This window comes from Diceros bicornis, chromosome 8 (genome assembly GCF_020826845.1).
Source record: "Diceros bicornis minor isolate mBicDic1 chromosome 8, mDicBic1.mat.cur, whole genome shotgun sequence".
In the NCBI taxonomy this organism is placed as follows: Eukaryota; Metazoa; Chordata; class Mammalia; order Perissodactyla; family Rhinocerotidae; genus Diceros; species Diceros bicornis.
Genome location: NC_080747.1, coordinates 34630037 through 34653525, shown reverse-complemented (window position 1 = coordinate 34653525; position 23489 = coordinate 34630037). Strand labels below are relative to the sequence as shown.

Below are 23489 nucleotides of genomic sequence, written 5' to 3'. Positions count from 1 at the left end.
CTCTGACCCACTCTATAGTAAATAAAAGGGTCTCTGTCAAATTTTAGAACCCTAAGAAGTTGAAAGCTGAAGTGACTTTAAGACTTGTAAAAGAAAAAATTTTATTTTACCTACTTAAAAAGTAATTTTTCTAACCCTTGGCTATATAAGAAAACAATAAATACACAAACTTACTTGTAGCATTTGGTCAAAATCTTGTTTTTCCAAATAGGATCTTGTAACAACTCGTCCATCAAAATCTACTTCTGCCTTAAATCTTACTTTCCCTAATCCCAGATCTGTGGCTTTAACATCATGAATTGCCCTGCAATCAATAACAATGCATACAAATTTATATACACACACATACACACCTATACATTTTAATAGCACAAGGTCTAGACTTCTTGTTTTTTTCCACCAGTGATAAAAATGGACTAAGATGGCTTTCAGAGTGTTCACCATTGTCACCTATCATTTTCCAAACAAATGTCCATTTAAGCTTTTTCGGCATAATGCCATACAAAGGTGTAAACTTAATAAATATTATTTTATGGCAATTTGTATATATATAAATTATATAGATTGTGGTGGATTAAAAAATCAACTCTAAATTGCTTTTCCACAATGTTGTCATTTTCAATCCTTTTTTCAATAGCTTCTTAAAAGTCTTCAATACAAGTACTGTATTAGAATGAGGCTAACAATAAACCTAATGGGACTGATGTGGGGAATAATGAGCCAACACATATACAGAATGTTTAATATGGTACCAACTACATGGCAGGCATTTAATGAATGAGGTTCATAAAGTAGGTAAGATGGCATCTTTACTTTACAGATGATAAAACAGTCCTAGAGGGGCATAAATGACTTGCCTAAAGTAATTCAGCCAGTCAACAGCAGAACCAGGATTCACCCTCAGATCTTCAGATAACCCAAACCCAGTGGTCTTCCCATTATACCATTCTGCCTTCCAGAAAGGGAAACAGATGTTCAAGCATAACTGCTTTTCATCCCTCCTGCCCTAACCCTCAGGAATCAATCTTCCCTAAAAAACTGTTGAGAAATTCTTTTCTTTCTTTACAGGATATATAAAAAATTTAAAAACACTCTGAATCCTGGGGACATAGAGAGCTACTGGGAAAACAAGCCTAAATGAGGCTCCAAGTACTCTAAAAGCATTTGACGCTAATTTCTGAGTGATCTGGAGCAAGTTACTAAATACTGAGCCTAAAATTCTTTATCCAGGGGCCGGCCCAGTGCTGTAGCAGTTAAGTCTGCATGTTCCACTTCGGTGGCCTGGGGTTCGCCAGTTCAGATCCTGGGTGCGGACCTATGCAGCACTCATCAAGCCATGCTGAGGCGGCGTCCCACATAGAAGAACTAGAAGGACCTACAACTAGGATATACGACTATGTGGTGGGGCTTTGGGGAGGAAAAAGGGAAAAAAAAAAAAAAAAAAAGAGACTGGCAACAGATGTTAGCTCAGGGCCAATCTTCCTTAAAAAAAAAAAATTCTTTATATAAAGAAAGAAGCATAAGTGAAAATACGGATTAATGCTTTAATATTTATATAGCTGTATGTACCCAAATTAAAAGAAAACTTGTCCAGACTGGCAAGAGGCTATATAATTTATCCATTTAAAAAAAGTCTATCTTACCTCAGTCCTAATAAAATATTTTATTTGACTAATACTTAAATAGCAGCTAATGAAAATATTCTGATATACTTTTTCCTTATGTTCTTACACATAACTAACTGTAGATATAAAACTGTTTGTAATAGGCAGATTCTATCATGGCTCCCAATGATCTCCACCTCCTGCACTCAAGCCCTTGTGCAATCCTTTCTCCTTGAATGTGGGCTAGATCTAGTGACATCTCCTAACCAACAGAATATGGTCAAGTGATGAGATGTCATTTCCAAGATTAGGTGACTAATCTGTGACTTTTATCACATTCACACTCAATATCTATTGCCTTCTCAGCTTGCATGCTTTGATTAAGCAAGCTGCCATGTTGGAGAGGCCCACATGCCAAAGAACTAAATCCTGTCACAATTATGTAAGTTTAGAAGCAGATCTTTCCCCAGGAGATGACTATAGTCCCAGCTAACATCTTGACTGCAGTCTGTGAGAAACCCTGAAGTAAAGGACCCAGGTAAACTGTGCCTAGATTCCTGACCCACAGAAACTGTGAGGTAATAAAGGCTGTTTTAAGTCACTAAGTTTTGGAGTGATTTGTCACTCAGCAATAGATAATTAATAAACTGTTTAAAAAGCTGTATGTACTTTATAGATTACTAACATTTATTTTTTCCAACAATTTAATCTATACTCTGCCAGAAAATTTCAAATTTTCCACAATGAGTCTTTCCATTCACAGCTCTTTTTTAGACTTTAATTATAAACAATATATAAAAATTATAAACACACATATACCTAACAAAGCACTAAAATACATGAAGCAAAAACTGACGGAAATGAAACAAGAAATAAGCAATTCAACAATAATAGCTGGATACTTTAATATCCTACTTCCAATAATCGATAGAACAACCAGGCAAGAAAATCAACAGGGACATTAAAGACTTGAACACTATAAACCAACTAAATCTAACAGACATCTACACAACACTCCACACAACAGCAGAATATACATCTTCTCAAGTATACACACAACATTATCCAAGATAGATCATATGCTAGGCCATAAAACAAACCTCAGTAAATTTAAAAGGAAAGAAATAATACAAAGAATGTTCTCCAACCATAATGGAATGAAATAAGAAATAATGAAATAAGGAATAACAGAAAGACATTTAGGAAACTCACAAATATGTGGAAATTGAACAACACACTCCTAAATAACCAACGGCCAAAGAAGAAATCAAAAGTGAAATTAGAGGGGCCAGCCCTGAGGCTTAGCGGTTAAGTGCGCCCGCTCCGCTACTGGCGGCCCGGGTTCAGATCCCGGGCGCTCACCGATGCACCGCTCCTCTGGCCATGCTGAGGCCGCATCCCACATACAGCAACTAGAAGGATGTGCAACTATGACATACAACTATCTACTGGGGCTTTGGGGGAAAAAAAAAAAAAGGAGGAGGATTGGCAACAGATGTTAGCTCAGAGCCGGTCTTCCTCAGCAAAAAGAGGAGGATTGGCACGGATGTTAGCTCAGGGCTGATCTTCCTCACAGAAAAAAAAAAAAAGTGAAATTAGAAAATAGTTTGAAATGAAAATGAAGACATAAAACACCATACTTTACAGAATGCAGCAAAAGTAGTGCTTAAAGGGAAATTTATAACTATAAAAGCCTGTATTAAAAAAGAATCTAGATATCAAATCAAAAATTTAACCTACCATCTTTAAGACACTGGAAAAAGAGCAAACTAAACCTAAAGTAAGCAGAAGGAAGGAAATAATATAGATTAGAGCAGAAATCCATGAAACAGAGAAGAGAAAAACAACAGAAAGTCAATCAAACCAAAAGCTGGTAGTCTGAAAAGATCAACGAAATTCACAAACCTTCAGCTAGACTGACTGAGGAAAAAAAGAGAGAAGACTCAAATTACTAGAATCAGAAATGAAAGAGGATGGGCCGGCCCCGTGGCTTAGAGGTTAAGTGCGTGCGCTCCGCTGCTGGCGGCCTGGGTTCGGTCCCAGGCGTGCACCGACACACCGCTTCTCCGGCCATGCTGAGGCCGCATCCCACATACAGCAACTAGAAGGATGTGCAGGTATGACATACAACTATCTACTGGGGCTTTGGGGGCAAAAAATAAATAAATAAAATCTTAAAAAAAAAAAAAAAGAAATGAAAGAGGAGACACTACTAGTAACCCTAAAGAAAAAAAAAGGATTATAAAGGAATACTATGAACAGCCATATGCCAACAAATTAGATAACTCAGAAGTAATGGAAAAATTCCTAGAAAGACACAAACTACTGAAACTGACTAAAGAAGAAACAGACCATCTGAACAGGCCTATAACAAGTAAAGAGACAGAATAATTAATCAAAAAGCTACCCGCACAGAAAAGCCCATGCCCAGATGGCGTCACTGCTGAATTCTACCAGACATTTAAATAAGAAATAATACTAATTCTTCATAAATTCTTCTAAAAAATAGAAGAGGAGGGAACACTGCCCAACTCATTCTATAAGGTCAGTATTACCTTGATACCAAAATCAAAGATATCACAAGGAAAAGATATTAATATGGATTATCTCACATTAAGTTACTAAGCCTAATACTGATTCTAAGAATGTTCAGCTTCTTATCTTGATCCAGCTAGGTAACCACCTTTCAAGAGGAACCATATAGGGCTTAGAATATAAATCTAGTAGTCACTTAGTCATTTGTTTTACTGATTCAGATATACAGGTCATTCTTAAAAGATTTAACTTAAAAGAGTTTAATTATAACACAAAAGAAAAATATATTTTTATTTTCAAGTTTGATATATATATGTAGCTAGTAGAAAAATTGGGATTTTAAGGGTTGGTTCCTTCTACTTTGCTCTGAAACCACACTGCTGCTGAATTTCACTAAAAAGTACTATTAGAACTCTGAATCTCTTCTGATTATCTCCTAAGTCTTCTGTTCTTTATTCTTATGTCATTTAAAAGATAAAAATTATAAGGAAAAACTTTTAAAATAAGCCAAAACAAGAAGTCTATTTTCAGAAGGAGTATAAATTATATTCAATTTGGTAATCACTTCCCCATAAATAAAGTACTTAAACTTAATATATTCAATTTTTAATTGTAATACAAATATAAGGCAAATATAAATACAAAGGTTACACATAAGTGGTTCCACATCAAGGAGGCAACTACTTTGCAAACTCCTGTTCCCATTACATCATCTAACTGTTCCTTATTCTAAAAAATTAAAGATATACAGAATTTAAAAGGAAACTTAAGAGAGTTTCCTAAATGCTTTCACTTGCTTTCTTGTAAGGCTGCAATTCTGAAAAGTAATTAAGATTAAAAAGTTCTGAAGGCTAAGGATCCAAAACCTCTTCTGAAAGTATTTACACACCAAGCATTTCTATTTCTTAATATGTTTTTGTGGATCTTAACAGTGTCACTGGAATAAGCTGACCTTACGGATGGGTCGTTCTCCAGGAGCTCAGTAAGCCGCTGTACTTGTTCTGGCTGGATGGATCGCCCTAAGAGTGCTTCTGTGTTAGTGTAGATGAGGAATGCCGAGACCACTCCTAAGAGGGTGCCCACACCCAAAGAACCTAGGCTGTCATACAGTGGATTGCCTAAAGCAAGCACATAAGTCAGTAAATTAACATTTTCTATTATTTCAATGAGCTTTAGTGAGCAAAGAACCAGAATTAATAAATCAAGGGACTTGAAATTCATCCCTAATTTAACAACTTTCTCCTAATAGTACTATACTACAAAATGGGGATGTTACAACTTGCTTTATACTACAAAGGAGTATTATGCACTTTAATTACTTAGTCTGTTTCTTGCATCTGGCCATCACATGGGTGAGGGTCCAGAGCATTTTCAGATTAGAGACATGATATACATATTAATAATCTAATAAAGAGTCCATTTCTTTTTTATATATCAGTAGCACCTTTCCTACCCCAGGTTGACAAAATAATTGTGAGATCAAAAGCTGAAAGAAACATTTTTTTCTGTCTTATTCTTACCAAGGCTCTGTGAGAGAATTAAACCATACAAAAATAATATGGGTCACTCTTTTCTCATGCAACCAAGGACGATACACGGCTAGCATGACTCTAGATACAAAGGAGAGATGTTAATTCACTGCATGCTATGGGTACCTTAAAGCAGTGGTTTTCAAAGTATGGTCCCTTGACTAGCAGCATTAGCATCACTCAAGAACTTGGTAGAAATGCAAATTCTCAGGCCTCACCCAAGTCCTTCTGAATCAGAAACTCTAGAGGTAGGGTCTGGCATTCTGTGTCTTCCCAAGCTCTCCAGGTGATTCTGATTCTAAAGTTTGCCTTAGGTTGTTAGAACTTAATTCTCTCCCAGAACCAATGAGAAGAGTTGATTTATTATCTATGAATGTATAGGCTAATACTTACACAACAGACATCAATAAATATTATATTTTAAATCTCTCTAATAAATTTTACATACAAGGCTTTTATGATTAGAAGTCTTTTTATTCCAAAGATCAAATGTCAATATTAAATTTAACTCTCTTAACACTTGATAAAACATACATTTATTTTACTAAAAAAATCTCAATTTACATACTAGTTTTACTAACGTAGTCAAAATATAACACTAAAAAGTAAACTGACATCTATTAAAGTGTTATAAATAATCCACTTGTAAAACATAATCCACTAGGAGGTTTGCAATTACAGAGTTTAAAATCAAATATTGCTCTTTAGAAACTGGAATTTAACTAATTATTTTTATGTAAAAATATACATAAACAATGTATAAACAGTCCTACAGAAATCACAGGAATATTAGCTGGAAAATACTTCTTTCTTGGCATGTTAATTTAATTTAAATGAATTAAACTAATTAAATAAAACAATGTGAAACTCTTAAAACAAATATTTTTAAGTTTGATTTGACTGCTTTATATTATTATATAAAAGAAAATCATCTATTAAAAGTTGACTTATTCATCAAGTCACACTTTTCTTAAGCCTAAAATTCTGCTAAGTATTAATTTATGCCTAAAAAATATCTAAAAAGGTAGGTCAACCAGAAAATCAAAACTTCTAGAATTATTTTAGATCACAGTGAACAGAATGCTGATTTAGTCTTAAAATGTACATTCAAAATGAAGACCTACTCATATTTCAAACTATTTTAAGAAACACTGCAGAACTATGGAAGCTCATTACCTAAAATTATTTTAAACATGCAAGGACAAATGAGTAAGAATGGAAGAAGTTCCATTCCAAGAGAATTCCAACCTCAGAAATTGAGTCTTTTCATACTAAATGATTCTTCTGTTTTAGAAAATACAAATAAAATGATTTTTTTTTTTTTTTGTCTTCTCATTCACCTGTACTGAACTGTCTTTCAAAACACTTAACTAGCTACCAAAACAAGGATGGAAGCAACTAGAGAGTCAAGGAAACAGGAAAGCAACAGCAGTCATTATTGGCACTAATAGTGGAAAAAGACAAATGAACAAGAGCCATAATATATATTTATTTAGAACTTTAGAGTTTATTGAAGTTCTCCCTCATCTATTATCTTAATAAACCTGTGAGGTCACTAGGACAAAGATTATCAATAATTTTATAGGTACAACTTAATATATTATGCAACTACTCTACTCTAAGCTTTAAGTCACAGCTAGAAAGGTTTAGATTACAGAAATGCTCTATTAACAGCTTTCCTTATTTCTAACTAAAAGAAATTTCTAACTCAGAAAAATCTGAAAATTTTACCATCTTATTTGTTTTATACAAATAAATGGTTTAACTATCTATTGGTTTAAAATTATTCAATAAATATAAAAGACAATCTCCACATATTAAAGAATTATTTAAGTAGTACAAACAAATCACCTGTAATTTAAGAAATATTTACCTGTTATAGAAGTAAGGCCCATACAAGTGGCTGCTATGGTCACTCCCAAGACTGCTGCAGTATCCTCCAATAATATAACATTTGTACTAGGATCACGACTTTCCATGACTTAATCATTGGGGTAGAGACAAGAAAATAAACTTTCTGAAACCTTAACGATACTATCAGGTAACATTTTAGTAAGTATCCATTTAAAATTAAGATATAAATTAAGGTAAAAAATATATGAGACTGTGATTTTAAAAACCCTGTTTAATGTAAATATAATTTCTTGATTTAAATGTTAACAATAACTGATATTCAAAGTCAAATCACTTTCTCAAGTTATATAAGCATATAAAGGAGTACTGTAGTTCACTTAAGTTAAATCCAAATATAAAGTATTCATGTTCAAATTACACTACATTTCTCTTTTTTAAAAGAGCTGATGTCTATATAAGAGCCACATAGGGAGGGAAGACACTGAGATATATTTTGTACATATCTATAAGGAACAAAGTAATAGTACTAGGCAATTTTAAGCAAATGAAGGAGATGAAATAATACACCTGGTTTCTAAAACACATACCATACTTGTAAAATGACAATCCTTTGGCCCGAGCACTCCTACGAAGTTCATTTACAGCAACAAGAAGTGTTGCTGAAAGAAAAGCATTCATATCAGCAAGGAAGAAACTTCATGCCTCCAAACTTTAAAGATGGCATCTCAAAAGATAAATAAATAGGCACAACACTTTAATGCCAGGTTGTCAATAAGGACAAGTTCTACATTAACTAGTCCTTATAAATACAATTAATCATCATAATACAATGAATCCCATATTTCTAAACCATAATAATTTAAATATCATTACCACAACAGCTGTCTTAATTTATTGGACAGCTACTGTTTGGCAGGCACCACACTAAGCACAATCACTTTGATCCTCCCAACCTTTTGAGGCAGGTGGTATTATCACCATTTTACAGACTGTCAAAGATGAAGGGAACATTATGCATAGAAAATGAAAATGTTTCAGAAGTAAATATACTATGAGTAGGGCAGTGAATTAGGCAGTATCATATATGATATTAGCACTTCTCTGTGATAATACCGCTATAGCTGTAACTTCTGGAAACTGAGTTATTTGTATCACAAAAAGAGACAGCCTTCTCTGATTGACACTATTAAAACATGATTTTTAAAAACTCAGTATATAGTTATGTTTTTACACTCCATTTCAAATGTTCTGAGTATTATGATATGATGCTCAAGAACAAAAAAACAGCTTTTCCCTTGCCCCCATCCATTACAGGAACAACCACAGTACATCATACAAAGTATTTCCTCCCTCAAGGTAGACAAAACTTAGATTCCAATTCCCACAGTTTTCTTTAATCAACGGAACTTAGCAACCTATAAAAATTGACTGCTGGGGCCGGCCCGGTGGCGTGCACGCGCTCCACTGCGGCGGCCCGGGGTTTGGATCCCGGGCGTGCACTGACGCATTGCTTGTCAAGCCATGCTGTGGCAGCGTCCCATATAAAGTGGAGGAAGATGGGCACAGATGTTAGCCCAGGGCCAGTCTTCCTCAGCAAAAAGAGGAGGATTGGCGATAGATGTTAGCTCAGGGCTAATCTTCCTCACAAAAAACAAAACAAAACTGACTGCTGAATATATATTACTAAATTAAGAATAAAGAGATATTGTGACAGTACATACCTCCTTCCGATACTAATGATCCTGCTAAAATACAATATGCCTAGAAAATAAGTATTAAAGAATAAGTTAATATTTTACTGAAGAATCACAATGGCTCAGGCACAAAGTTTGTAATGCAAGACAGAAACATAAATTCAAATCCTAGCCAGATGAAGATCTTGTTGGGAAAAGCTCAAATGAGGACAATGAGATAGATGGCATCTTCATAAGACGAAACAAATAAAAGTTAAAAATTTGATGGCCATCTTACTTCTCAATACTTAGAAGAGTAATCTCTGTATACACTCTATGGAATGTTATACCATACCATGACCTAAGTTAAATTCATGATATAAAAGGTGAAAGAAATACTTAATTAGTATAAAATTTTTTTTGAAATTCAACATGAAAAACATTTGAAATCTGGGGTGTGGATACCAGATACAATAGGATCCACACCCATAACCAATAACTTCTAGATTTTGTTCGGATGCCCAGCACCAAGAGAATCCTTTCTGAATACTGATTCAAAAAGATAAGTAGTTATAAACAATCATCAATTTTTTGAGGGGAAGGTAACACCACTTTCCCTGTAGCACCAGGACACGCTTTTTTTTTTTTTGCTGAGGAAGACTCGCCCTGTTGCCAATCTTCCTCTTTTTGTATGTGAGCCGCCACCACAGCACGGCCACTAACAGAAGAGTGGAGTAGGTGCACGCCTGGGAACTGAACCTTGGCCACTCAAGCGGAGCACACGCACTTAACCGCTAGGCCACCAGGGCTGGCCCCAGGACACTCTTGAATTAAATAAAGATACCAAGAAAAGCTTTAATCTGACGTATACAGAGTTAATCTAGCAACACAAATTTTTAAAAATTTTAAATGAAACTCAAACCAAACATCTGTAGAATTTTCAACATTACCTTTTTGGAACCCTAGGGCTTCCCTGAAACAGAGGTTTGAAAATTTCTCACCTAGTCCAACACTCTCATATTTCTGTTAAGGCAACTGAGATTTCCCAAGGCTATGTGATTTGCTTGGGTGCATAGAAATGATACCAGAGGAAGAACTAGAATACTAGCTTTTCAGTCTCAATTCTAGGTGCTTTCCACTGAATCTTACTGATAATCTGAAATTTAATTAAAATAATAAACAGCCCAACTTCCCAATAATTCTTTTCAATCCTTCTGTCTCCTTCCTGAAAGGATTTAAGACAAGTAAACGTCTCATCCAATAAAGGAGACAGCATATATCAGCCAAGGAATCCAAGACAATATCAAACAAACATAAACTGGTCTATGGTGTGTTAAATCTATTTATTAAAGAAGAGTCACAGTCTGATGGAACCCCATTTAGTTACAAAAAGATTTAAGAGCTTCTAGGAGCTTTAAAACTTCTACACAATTAAAAGTTTAACTAATTAATCAGTCCCTAACTCCAGAGTCATTGACCTCTCTGCCTCTGTAAAGTAATACTATACAAATCAGATGAATGCTAAGAGAATAAGGTGGCCAAACCTTTTCAGAATGGAGAAAATATACTCGCTCTTTTTAATTATATGAAATGTGTTATGGTAAGAAATTAGTCAATAAAAAATGTAGGAAAAGCCTAGTTTAATAGGCTTGTTATTGTGTAGGTGTGTAGGTGTAACAAGATGTTAAAATGAGATGCATTCCAGTTGAGAACAAAATAGGTTACAAGTACCCCCACATTCCAAAATGAGGTGCTATACCATCCATTCAAGCCTTGCACAGAAGGGGTCCCAAGCCTGGTATTATAACTCCTAGCTCCACACCCACTAGCCCATATAAGAAGAGCTGAGGTTTAAGAGGCCAAAAGTGAAGATTTCTTTGGAGAAAGCTGTTGAGCTAGTGAGATTGCTCAGAAAGCTTAATGTGTGTACACCCTGGAGTTTAAGATCACAATGAACTGTGTCTAATGAACACCTTAAAAATAAATTTATAGGCAAGTCTACTAATTGATAATGGCTATGTCAGCACAGTAGATGTTTGTGTTTGGGAAAAAAACTGCATTCTCACAGAGAGTGTGTTAAAGATGTCTGTTTTAACACACAGAGCTCCTACTCAGAATTCCACGTCCATTCCTACTCAGACATGGAATTCTCAGTAGAAATCTTTTGAAAAGAGATCAACTGCCCAAAAGGCCTTCTTGCCAAATGCAAGACAACATTAGCAGAAATAGTCTGGAACTACACCATAAGAAACAGAAGCTAAGAGGGGATGCCACATGACCAATTTGTGCTCGACAAGGGAGCTACAGTAAAAGTGGCCAAGGAGGGTAATCTCCAAGAAGTTCCCAAGAAGGAAAAAGACAGCTGTAAGTATCTACCACACCCAGAGGAAACAAGTGCAAAATGACGTTAGTACCAGTTAATTAGCACTCTTCTGTCCCCTATCCCTACCTTCAATGCTGCCAGAGGCAACTAGGGAATAGGAGAGAAGGGCAAAAGCCCTAGGCGGGAAAATACAGAAAATGACCATGCCCCCTTCCTCTCATTCTACTAGCTACCTACCAAGAGGAAAGTAGAAGGTTTAACTTTAAATACAGTTCCAACATACAACTATTACATGGGACTGGATATTTTAATTACTGATAGGATATTATTCTTGAGACTAAAAGTGAAAAGAGGTTTTCTTGCTCTCTAACAGTAACTAGAGAAACTAATGGAACTCCAAGATTTTAACCAAGGAGGCAGTGCTTAATGACTGTACCTACAGAGATACTCTTGTTCAACATCATTGAATCACACGGATTTAGAGGTCATCTACAGTCGTGTTCTAAAAATCACAACTACAGATATATAACCCTATATTACAGTCAAAAGGTATATGTTAATCCCTTTCTTTAACATCAGTATGGACAATGGCATTCTACTGTACCTAACCACTACTTCACATTACTTTAAAACTGATGGGAAAAAAAAAGGATTACCCATAGAAGAGATTCCATTGGTTGAGGATTAAGCAATCCCATGATTCCATGGTACCAAGATAATCCTGCACCCATCATGAAAATACCAACACCACTAATTAGCGAAACAATATAGCGCATATTTGAAAATCCATACCTGAAAAATGAAAAAGAAAATATAGTTTACAAGAAATACAGATGGTTTCCTTTCAAAATGTATGTCTAATAGGTCAATGAAAAAGAAAACAAAAAACTTCTTACAATATCAAGATGTTATGGTTTTATACTTAAGTAAAATGTAAGTGCCAAACTCAAATCTAATCAGAAAATCAATATATGAAGTGGAAGAAACTGCAAGATCTTTGAAAGTAAATAAAAATAGAGTGAACATGATTTAATTCAGGTATTTTCTAATCCCTTTTCCATATAGTCTGTTTTGATTTAGTAGAGCTACTTTGCTATTATGTATTACAAATGCTGGTAAAATTAATCTCTTTTTAAATGCATTCACATATTCAATGAAGACAACACAAATTTCCTTGTAATGCAGCTTTTAATTGAATATTTTGGTCTTCGTGTACAGCCAATCAATGATTTATAGTACCTATAATTTGATGCTGGATACGTGTTGCTGGTTCTGAATTGTTTAGCACACAGCAGCTAACTACTGTTACTAGGACTAAGAGCTTCAGTTTTTTGGGTGTTTTTACGGCAATTTTTATTTTTAAATCTCAATTATTTTTCAAGAATCTTTGGTCAATATGTGCATTATTTTGTATTATTGTACATACCAATAAAATACTGAGTATTGAGAAGTTCAAAAATATGACATACTGTAAAAGGAAAAGAATCTCTCATTAATAAAAATATTTCTTGGGGCCGGCCCTGTGGTGTAGCGGTTGCTGCTGGCAGCCCAGGTTTGGATCCCGGGCGCACACCGACACACTGCTTGTCAGGCCATGCTGTGGCGGTGTCCCATATAAAGTGGAGGAAGATGGGCAAGGATGTTAGCTCAGCGCCAGTCTTCCTCAGCAAAAAGAGGAGGATTGGCATGGATGTTAGCTCAGGGCTGATCTTACACACACATATACACACACTAAATGAATGAATGAATGAATGAATGAATTAAAAAAAATATTTCCTGGGAAATTTACTGCCAAAATCAAACTATATGGCACCCTTCTGGCAGATACAAATTTAAACAAGAGTTCTCAATTAAAATTGTTTTTTGAATTCTTTTTGTAAATACATTAACCTTGTCATAGTGAACTCTAAGTTTATAGACGTGACAGTGTTCTACCAGCTTGATTTAGAAAAATTTACTTTCTTCTAAACTTTCCCCCCAACGTAATATATAATATATATATTTATTTAGGTTAAAGTAAATTAAGATCTAAATCAAATGGCATTAATTTCATTTTATGTGTTTTCAAAGAATTTATAGGTACTTATGAAAAAAAATTTTTTTTTACCCCCCAAAGCCCCAATAGATAGTTGTATGTTATAGCTGCACATGCTTCTAGTTGCTGTATGTGGGACGCGGCCTCAGCAAGGCCGGAGAAGCGGTGGGTCGGTGCGCGCCCGGGATCTGAACCCAGGCCGCCAGCAGTGGAGTGTGTGCACTTAACCACTAAGCCACGGGGCCAGCCCTGAAAATTTTAATCATGCAGATCTGCACTATCCAATATAAGTCACTAGCCACATAAGGCTATTTAAATTTAAATTAATTAAAACTAAATAAAATTTTAGGGGCTGGCCCCGTGGCTTAGCGGTTAAGTGCGCGCACTCCGCTGCTGGCAGCCTGGGTTCAGATACCGGGCACGCACCGACCCACCGCTTCTCCGGCCGTGCTGAGGCCACGTCCCACATACAGCAACTAGAAGCATGTGCAGCTATAACATACAACTATCTATTGGGGCTTTGGGGGAAAAATAAATTAAAAAAAAAAATTATAAAAAAAAAAAACTAAATAAAATTTTAAATGTAGTTCTTCAATGCACTAGCCACATTTCAAGTGCTCAACAGCCACATGTAGCTGGTGACTACCATATTGGACAGATATAAAATATTTCTATCACTGTAGAAAATTCTATTGGGCAGCACTAAAGTAGCTTGTTGCAAATACTTTAAGAAGAAATCTTTACAACCTAAAATTTTATCCTGTTTTTAAATTTTTGGTGTATAAAACTGGTCAGGAAAAAATTTTTTTTCTTAAGATAGTAAAATATTGTAATGATCTGTAATTAGCAGACTAGAAAGCTAGTTGTTCTCTATACTAGCTTATTGATAGTTCTAGGATATTTAAAATATGTTATCATTTATAAGAAAACAGTAGTGTCTTCCTTTTAAGTAAAGTATTTATATAAAGCATAGAGGTAGATTCCTTTACAGAAATAAAGGTGAACTTTTTATGCCTTAAGAATGAATAAATTCGATTACTGAAGCTTGTTTAAGAAAAATGATACATGTGGAATTCAAAAGTTTGTGCTAGTAGAAGCAGCACAGAAAAATCTCTATCAAATAACTCATATGATGCAAAATAATATATTCTAAAAAGCATACTCATTTTACAAATAAACAATTTTTGAAATAGTAACAGAAAACCATTTCCAAATTACAACACGGGGATTAAAATACATTAAGTATGGATTTAATAGAACTTAAAACTAGAATTTTAGATTGAGTGGCCTATTAGTCTAAATGTGGAATGTTTCCGTTGAAACATGAACTCTAACATCAAAATATGTGCTTTGTTATTAATTATCAAATATGAAGAGGACAAGAGCTCTATGCTATGTTACAAAGCAAAAAAATAATTTAAACTCCATTTTCAAATTATATCTTTTTTTTTTTTTAATTTATTTATTTTTTTTCCCCCAAAGCCCCAGTAGATAGTCGTATGTCATAGCTGCACATCCTTCTAGTTGCTGTATGTGGGACGCGGCCTCAGCATGGCCGGGGAAGCGGTGCGTCTGTGCGCGCCCGGGATCGAACCCGGGCTGCCAGCAGCAGAGCGCGTGCACTCAACCGCTAAGCCACGGGGCCGGCCCTCAAATTATATCTTGAATTTACTTGGACTCAGTGGTGAGTCTTGCATTTTAGATACATAGTACAGTGGAAGAAATGACCAAATCTTTAACATAAAACTGTAGGTACATAAACTGCAGGTTTCTAAAATTCAGTTGCTTTTATTTCAATGACTTGCTGCCAAAACAAACAAAAGCAAAATAAAAGCAATGTCCTTACGGATGAGTAGGATCTGGTGTCTGAACAGACTTACTGATGCCCAATGCTAGTAAACCCTATGGAGATGGAGAAAAAAAAGGTAAATAATCATTAGCAAGAAGGGAGTATAATGTGGTAAAGCCAATCTGGAGGGTGCAATCTGACAATGACAAAGAAACACTTAATATGCATATGTCTAATAGCCCAGCAATTCCGGTTTCCAGTACTTACCTTAGAGACCATAAAGATGAACCCAAAGGGGTTCAAAACACCATTGCTTATAAAAATGAAAAATGTGAAAGCAACCTAAAACTCCATCAAAGGAAATGGAAAAATAAATGATGGTATAGCCAAACCATAAATTACTTCTACAACAGTTAAAAAAAAATGGAGTTGGCATAGAGCTTTCTGTACTGATATGGTAAAAGCTCCCACACATACCTTTAAGTGGAAGGGAAAAAAGCAAGTTTAGGAACAGTATGTGCAGTACAGAAGAACTTACGTTTTTATAGTCTTTGTAAACTACATATAATGTAAAGAATAGGAAAAGGTCTGGAAGAACACACGTTTACCCATATTTATAACTCTGAAGAGAGAAGTAGGATTAGGGCGGTCTGATTTTTTACAGGAAGACTAACTTGTATAGCTGTACAAATAAAAAATAGTAAAAATTTTAAAGAGTATATTGTGTATGGACACATACATTTCCAGTAAAACTGCAAAACCCTGCACAGGAAGGATACACATCAATGTATATAGAGCAGTGATTATCTGGCGTGTGGAAGGAGGAAATAAAGATGTAGGACTAGTTGTAATTAAAATTTTATTTCTTTAAAAAAACAAAAATCTAAAGTAAATATGGCAAAAATGCAAACATGTCTTTAATTCTGGTCACCACCTTTCTCTCTTCCTTTCCTTTCTCCTGTGCCTTCATCTTTTCTTCCTTTCTTTCTTTCATTTCTATTTATTTGGTTTTTCGATTCTATCTTTTGTTAGAAAGTGTTATCCACTGGAACCTCTCAATATTAGTATGCTTGCCCCTAGTGTCCTTTCCATTCTAATTTGATGTGAATTTAGAAATCTGAAAAAGATTACTGTATCAGAATTATTTATTTAATAAAAAAAATAAAACCTCTGAGTGAATACCCTATGTGATTTTATTTGACTAATCTCAGACTTTTCCATTTTTTCAGCATGGTATCAAATAATCATACAGGTAAAGCTTCAAGATAACCAAATTATTCACGGATAGGTTTCCCTGTAGCTTACAAGACATTTAATAGAAATATTCTCTCTAGTAAAATATTACATTTTTACATCACCTTGGAGATTACATCACCTTGAAAATGGCTAAAACAAATATATATTGGATTTTTAAATTTTGATATTGGAAATCCTACCCTAAATACACAGAATATTACAAGTTGTTTTCTACTGGATTCCAAAGGAAAAGAGGGTGAAAACTAAAACACAGATGATGGCCTTTCAGTGAATTAAACCATAAGAATGGGTGTAAATCAAAAACAACATATAATTTTAAACCTATACATTAAAATTGAAATATTCCTAATATTCTTTATTAATTCACACCATGTGTGTATACATAACATGTGTGCGTGTGTGTGTTTACAGTGCTTATGAAAAAGTCAATGAGTATTCAATTATTATTATTTTTTCCTTGATGTATAATTGACATACATTAAATTAGCTTCAGGTGTACAATATGATTTGATATTTGTATGTATTGCGAAATCATCACCACAAGTCTAGTTAACATCTGTTACCATACATGGTTACAGAATTTTTTTTCTTGTGATGAGAACTTTTAAGATTTACTTTCTTAGCAACTTTAAAAAATGTGATATAGTATTATTAACTACAGTCGCCATGCTATACATAACATCCTCATGACTTGTTTATTTTACAACTGGAAGTTTGTACCTTTTGATCCCCTTCACCCATTTGTCCCACCCCCCACCCCACCCCCCACCTCTGGCAACCACCAATCTGTTCTCTGTATCTATGAGCTTGTTCTTTTTTTTTTTAGATTCCACATATAAGTGAGATCAAATGGTATTTGTCTTTGTCTGACTTATTTTACTTAAATAATGCCATCGAGGTCCATTCATGTTGTCACAAATGGCAAGATTTCATTCTTTCCCATAGCTGAGTAATAGTCCCTGATATGTTTTATACACCACATCTTCTTTATCCCTTCATCCATCAGTGGACACTTAGGTTGTTTCCATATCTTGGCTACTGTAAATAATGCTGCAATGAACACGGCGGGGCAGGGGACATACGTCTCTTTGAGTTCCTGTTTTCGTTTTCTTGGGATAAATATCCAGAAGTGGAACTGCTGGATCATAAGGTAGTTCTATTTTTAATTTTTTGAGGAAGCTCCATACTGTTTTTCATAGTGGCTGAACCAATTTACATTCCCCCCAACAGTGCATAAGGGTTTCCTTTTCTCTACATCCTCACCAACACTTATTTCTTGTCTTGTTGATAACAGCCATTCTAACAGGTGTAACGTGATATCTCACTGTGGTTTTGATTTGCGTTTCCCTGATGATTAGTGATGCTGACCATCTTCTCACGTACCTGTTGGCCATCAGTATGTCTTCTTTAGAAAAATGTCTGTTTAGATCCTCAAATAATTTTTCAATCGCATTTTTTTTTGGTATTAAGTCGTATGAGTTCTTTATATATTTTGGATATTAATCCCTTATCACATATATGATTTGCAAATAATTTTTCCCATTCAGTAAGTTGCCTTTTCATTTTGTTGGTTTCCTTTGCTGTGCAGAAGCTTTTTAGTTTGATGTAGTTCCACTTGTTTATTTTTGCTTTTGTTGCCTTTGCTTTTGTTGTCAAATCCAAAAAATCATCACTAAGACCAGTGATGGAGCTTACAGCCTGTATTTTCTTCTAGGAGTTTTATGGTTTCAGGTCTTAAATTCAAGTCTTTAATCCATTTTGAGTTAATTTTCGTGAATGGTATAAAATAGTGGTCCAGTTTCATACTTCTGCATGTGGTTGCCCAGTTTTTTCCAATACCATTTATACTGCCCTTTCCTTGTTGTATATTCTTGGCTCCTGTGTTATAAATTAATTGACCATATATGCATGAGTTTACTTCTGGGCTCTATTTTGTTTCATTGATCTATGTGTCTGTTTTTACACCAATATTGTACTGTTTTAATTACTATAGCTTTGTAAGATAGTTTGAAATCAGGAAGTGTGAAGCCGCCAGCTTGGTTCTTCTTTCTCAGGATTGCTTTGGCTCTTCAAGGTCTTTTGTGGTTCCATATAAATTTCAGAATTGTTTGTTCTACTTCTGTGAAAAATGCCATTGGAATTTTTTTTTTTTTTTTTTTTTTTTTAAAGATTTTATTTATTTTTTTCTCCCCAAAGCCCCGGCAGACAGTTGTATGTCATAGCTGCACATCCTTTTTTAGTTGCTGTATGTGGGACTCAGCCCCAGGATGGACGGAGAAGCGGTGCCTCGGTGCGCGCCCGGGATCCGAACCCGGGCCACCAGCTTCGGAGCGCGTGCACTCAACCACCAAGCCACGGGGCCGGCCCGCCATTGGAATTTTGATAGGGATTGCACTGCATCTGCAGATTGGTTTGGGTAGTATGAACATTTCAACAATATTAATCCTTCCAATCCATAAGCACAGAATATCTTTCCATTTATTTGTGCCTTCTTCAGTTTATTTCATCAATGTCTTACAGTTTTCAGTGTATAGGCCTTTCACTTCCTTGGTTAAATTTATTCCTAAGTATTTTGCTCTTTTTGACACAATTGTAAATGGGATTGTTTTCTTAATTTCTCTTTCTGCTGGTTCATTATTAGACACAATAGATTTCTGTATATTGATTTTGTATCCTGCAACTTTACTGAATTTATTTATTAGGTCTAACGATTTTTTTGGTGGTGTCTTTAAGGTTTTCTATGTACAGTATCATGCCATCTACAAATAGTGAACCTTTTTACTTCTTCTTTTCTAATTTGGATACCTTTTCTTTTTTCCTGCTTAAGTGCTCTGGCTAGGACTTCCAACACTATGTTGAATAAAAGTGGTGAAGGTGGGCATCCTTGTCCTGTTCCTGATCTTAGAGGAAAAGCTTTCAGCTTTTCACCATTGAGTATGATGTTAGCTGTGGACTTGTCATATAAGGTCTTTATTATGTTGAGGTATGTTACCTTTATACCAACATTGTTGAGAGTTTTTTATCATATCAATTATTTTAAAAATCCTTAATATTCAGGTTGGCTGAAGTGTGGGATATCATCAAATATTTTATAAATTGAACGTGGACCATATTTATTGGTTCTTCTTATAAAAATAAGACATCACAGACCATCCTTAATCCTGTTCCCCCAGAGGTACAGAAGTATCAGTTATGTTTGATGTGTCCTTCCAGACCTTTTTCTGCACATTCACAACATATCTATACATGTGTGTGTATATATCAGTTATGCATATATAACCAACATTTGTTTGGTTTACAGCATCACGAATATAACATCTAGTATCTAAGAAGCATTATTAATGCTCCCCACTCCATGATCATCTTTCCCTTTTTTGGTTTTCTGTCATACCACACTATCATGCAACTGCTTAAATGTTGCCTTGGAATATCCTTCTAGTTGTTTTGTGTGTATGACCCGCTTACAGAAGATAAAGCAAAGGGGCTGGCCCCGTGGCTTAGCGGTTAAGTGCGCGCGCTCCGCTACTGGTGGCTCGGGTTCGGATCCCGGGCGCACACCGACACACCACTTCTCCAGCCATGCTCAGGCCGCGTCCCACATACAGCAACTAGAAGGATGTGCAACTGTGACATACAACTATCTACTGGGGCTTTGGGGGAAACAAAAAGGAGGCTCGGCAATAGACGTTAGCTCAGAGCCAGTCTTCCTCAGCAAAAAGAGGAGGCTTAGCGTGGATGTTAGCTCAGGGCTGATCTTCCTCACAAAAAAAAAAAAAAGAAGATAAAGCAAGGACTGTGTCGTCTTCCACACATTTACTACACTGCAAACTCAGGTGCTCAATAAATTCATATGAATTAATATAAAATGATATACTATTATTATTTAGCAGAAAAGTTTTCTAAAATGAACTGGCAAAGAAATTTTAAAACTAGATATCATTAGAGAGACAGGTCTACTTTAATAGTTGGAGGTGTTTTACTCTCTCAAAAGGTAAAAAAAAATTAATACTATGGCATATAAACATTACAACAAATTAAATTTTTTCAAATGTTATTATAGGTTTCAAAAGAAATAGTTTTCAAAAGGACATGAGAAATACAATTTCCATTGTCTCAGTAAGGCTTAGTTGAAATTTTTTCATCAAAGCCTTTCTGACGACTCTAATCCAGACAAACTCTTCACCAAGGAGTTCTTCAAGCACTAGATATCATGTGATCTCAGCTTTTATTTACCTCTACAGTTGTTCAATCTGTTACAAAAGTTGTTATTCTAGTTACAAAACTAATACATGCTCATTGTAAAGACATTCAAACAGTATAGGAGAGGGGACCACTTAAGAGTTTGGAGTATATTTCAGACGACCTTTATATACACCTGTATACAGTTTTTAATGTTGCTTTTGTGAATATGTTTGTGCCAGATTTCAGGGCGGAGGGGTGTGTGTGCTTAAAAATATAATCACAATCTACATAATGTCTTTTTGCTCTTTATTTTATGGAAATTTTCTAAAGTACAGATACGTGGATGGAGAATACAATTCAAAAAAACCCAAGAGAACATTTCAATAAACCCAACTCATCCATTACTCAGCTTCAACAATTACAAATACATGACCACATCTGTTTTATCTAATCCATACCCTACCCCCCATGAATATTTTAAAGCAAATTCCAAGCATCATACCATTTCATCTTTAAATATTTTGGATGAATCTCTAAAAAAAAACTAAGCCTTTTAGAAAATACAGTCACAAGACCATTATCATACTTTTAAAAATTAATACTAATTCTGTAATATTATCAATATTACTGAGTACAAGTATGTACTCAGTAATCACACTTCCACAAATGAAAATTTTTAATTTTGATGTAAAAGTCATACAAAATGCAATGTACAAATCCTGAATGTACAGTTCTTTGAATTTTGACAAATTCACACCCTTGTACCATACATTCCTATCAAGACACAGAACCTTTTCATCACTTCAAAAAGTTCCCCTGTGCCTCTTTTCAACCAGTCCTCTTCCACATTAGAGGAGGATTTTTCTGAAATTTTTAAACCAAAGATTAAAGTTCCATTCCAGAACTTCATATAAATGAAATCACATAAGTACTTTTTTGTATTTGCCTTCTTTTATTCAGCATATTGTTGGAGATGCATATATGCTGCTTACTGAATAAGTATTTCATTTCTTTTTATTGCTAGATAATATTCCATTCTATGAGTATATCACAATTTATCTACTCTACTGTTGATAAACATTTGGGTAGATTCCAGTCTTTTGTCCATTTTAAGTAAAGGTGTTATAAACATTCTTATTATGTCTTTGTGGACATTTCTTCCCATTTCTATTGGATAAATACTTAGAAGTAGAATTGCTGAGTCAAACAGCAGGCATATGTTTACAAGAAACTGAGAAATGTTTTCAAGAGCGGTCATAACATTTTACACTCCAACACCAATGTCTGAAAGTCTGGTTGCTCTACATCTTCACCAATATTTGGTTGTCAAGCTTTTTAATTTTAGCCATTATAGTGAATGTGTAAAGATGTCTTGTTGGGGTTTTAACATACATTTCCTGATGACTAATGGTGTTAAGCATCTTTTCGTGTATCCATTGGCCACCATTCATGTACATTTATTTGTGAAGTACCTGTTCAAATCTTCAGCCTCTTAAAAAAACTGGGTTGTCTTTTTATTTTTTTATTTTTACTATTATTTTATGGTGAGGAAGATTCACTCTGAGCTAACATCTGTTGCCAATCTTCCTCCTTTTTTTTTTTGGCTTGAGGAAGATTAGCCCTGAGCTAACATCTGTACCAATCTTCCTCTATTTTGTATGTGGGATGCCACCACAGAATGGCTTGACGAGTGGTGTAGGTCTGCACCCAAGATCCAAACCCGCAAACCCGGGCCGCAGAAGCAGAGCATGCCAGACTTAACCACTACGCCCCAGGGCCAGCCCCTGGGTTGTCATTTTAATACTGAGTTGTAGAAGGTATTTATGCTAGATACTAGTCCTTTGTCAGATTATATGCTTTGTGAATATTTTCTCCCTACCTATGGCTTGCCTATTTAGTTTAAGAGTATCCATTAATAAGTAAAAATTTTAATTTTGATAATTGGTAAATTTTTTTCTTTTATGGTTTTGTTTCTGTGTTCTGTTTAAGAAATCTCTGTCTACCCAAAGGCCTAGAAGATATTCTCCTAGCTTTTCTTCTAGAATCTTCATAGTCTTAGCTTGTACATTTGGGCCTACAACCCATCTTGAATTTGTATACAGTATGAGGTGGGGGTCAAGGTCCTTTGTTTTTTTTCCACATGGATATCCAATTTTTCCAACACCATTTATTGAAAAGAGTTTCTTTTCTTCATTGAATTGCTTTGATGCCTTTTTCAAAAATCAACTGACCATGTAACTGTGGGTCTGATGCTGGACTCTCTATTCTGTTCCATTGGTCTGTGAATCCTTATCCCAATAGCTCACTGTCTGAATTATTGTGGCTTTACAATAAGTCTTGAAGTTCTTTAAATTTCTTTCTTTCTTTCCAAGATTGTTTTTTTGAATATTCCAGGTTCTTTGCATTTCCACATAAATTTAAGAATTTATTAGTTTTGCAATTTCTACAAAAAAAGTCTGGTGGGATATTATTAAATCTATAGACCAATTTAGGGAGATTTGACATATTAACACCATGTTATCCAATCTATGATCATGGTATATCTTTTCATTTCTTTAGATCATCTTTAATTTCCCCCAGCCACATTTTAAGTTTTCAGTGTAAAACTCTTACACATCTTTTGTTAAATTTACTAAGTATTTAATATTTTGTGATACCACTGTAAATAGAATTTATTAAAAATTTCATTCTCCATTCGTTTGTTGATA

The 23489-nt window shown here is 34.9% G+C and overlaps 1 protein-coding gene across 2 annotated transcripts in view; it reads right to left on the bottom strand.

Annotated features, from left to right (window-relative positions):
* SLC30A9 (solute carrier family 30 member 9) overlaps window positions 1–23489 on the bottom strand; it is an 85899-nt gene that overhangs the window by 10480 nt on the left and 51930 nt on the right. For both annotated transcript variants that reach the window (XM_058546976.1, XM_058546975.1), the window contains 7 exons: window positions 15400–15455; window positions 12175–12310; window positions 9244–9283; window positions 8110–8181; window positions 7542–7649; window positions 5092–5257; window positions 175–304 (listed from right to left, as the gene is read on the bottom strand). In XM_058546976.1, coding sequence (XP_058402959.1) covers window positions 175–304; window positions 5092–5257; window positions 7542–7649; window positions 8110–8181; window positions 9244–9283; window positions 12175–12310; window positions 15400–15455 — 708 coding nt within the window. The remainder of the gene's footprint in view (window positions 1–174; window positions 305–5091; window positions 5258–7541; window positions 7650–8109; window positions 8182–9243; window positions 9284–12174; window positions 12311–15399; window positions 15456–23489) is intronic.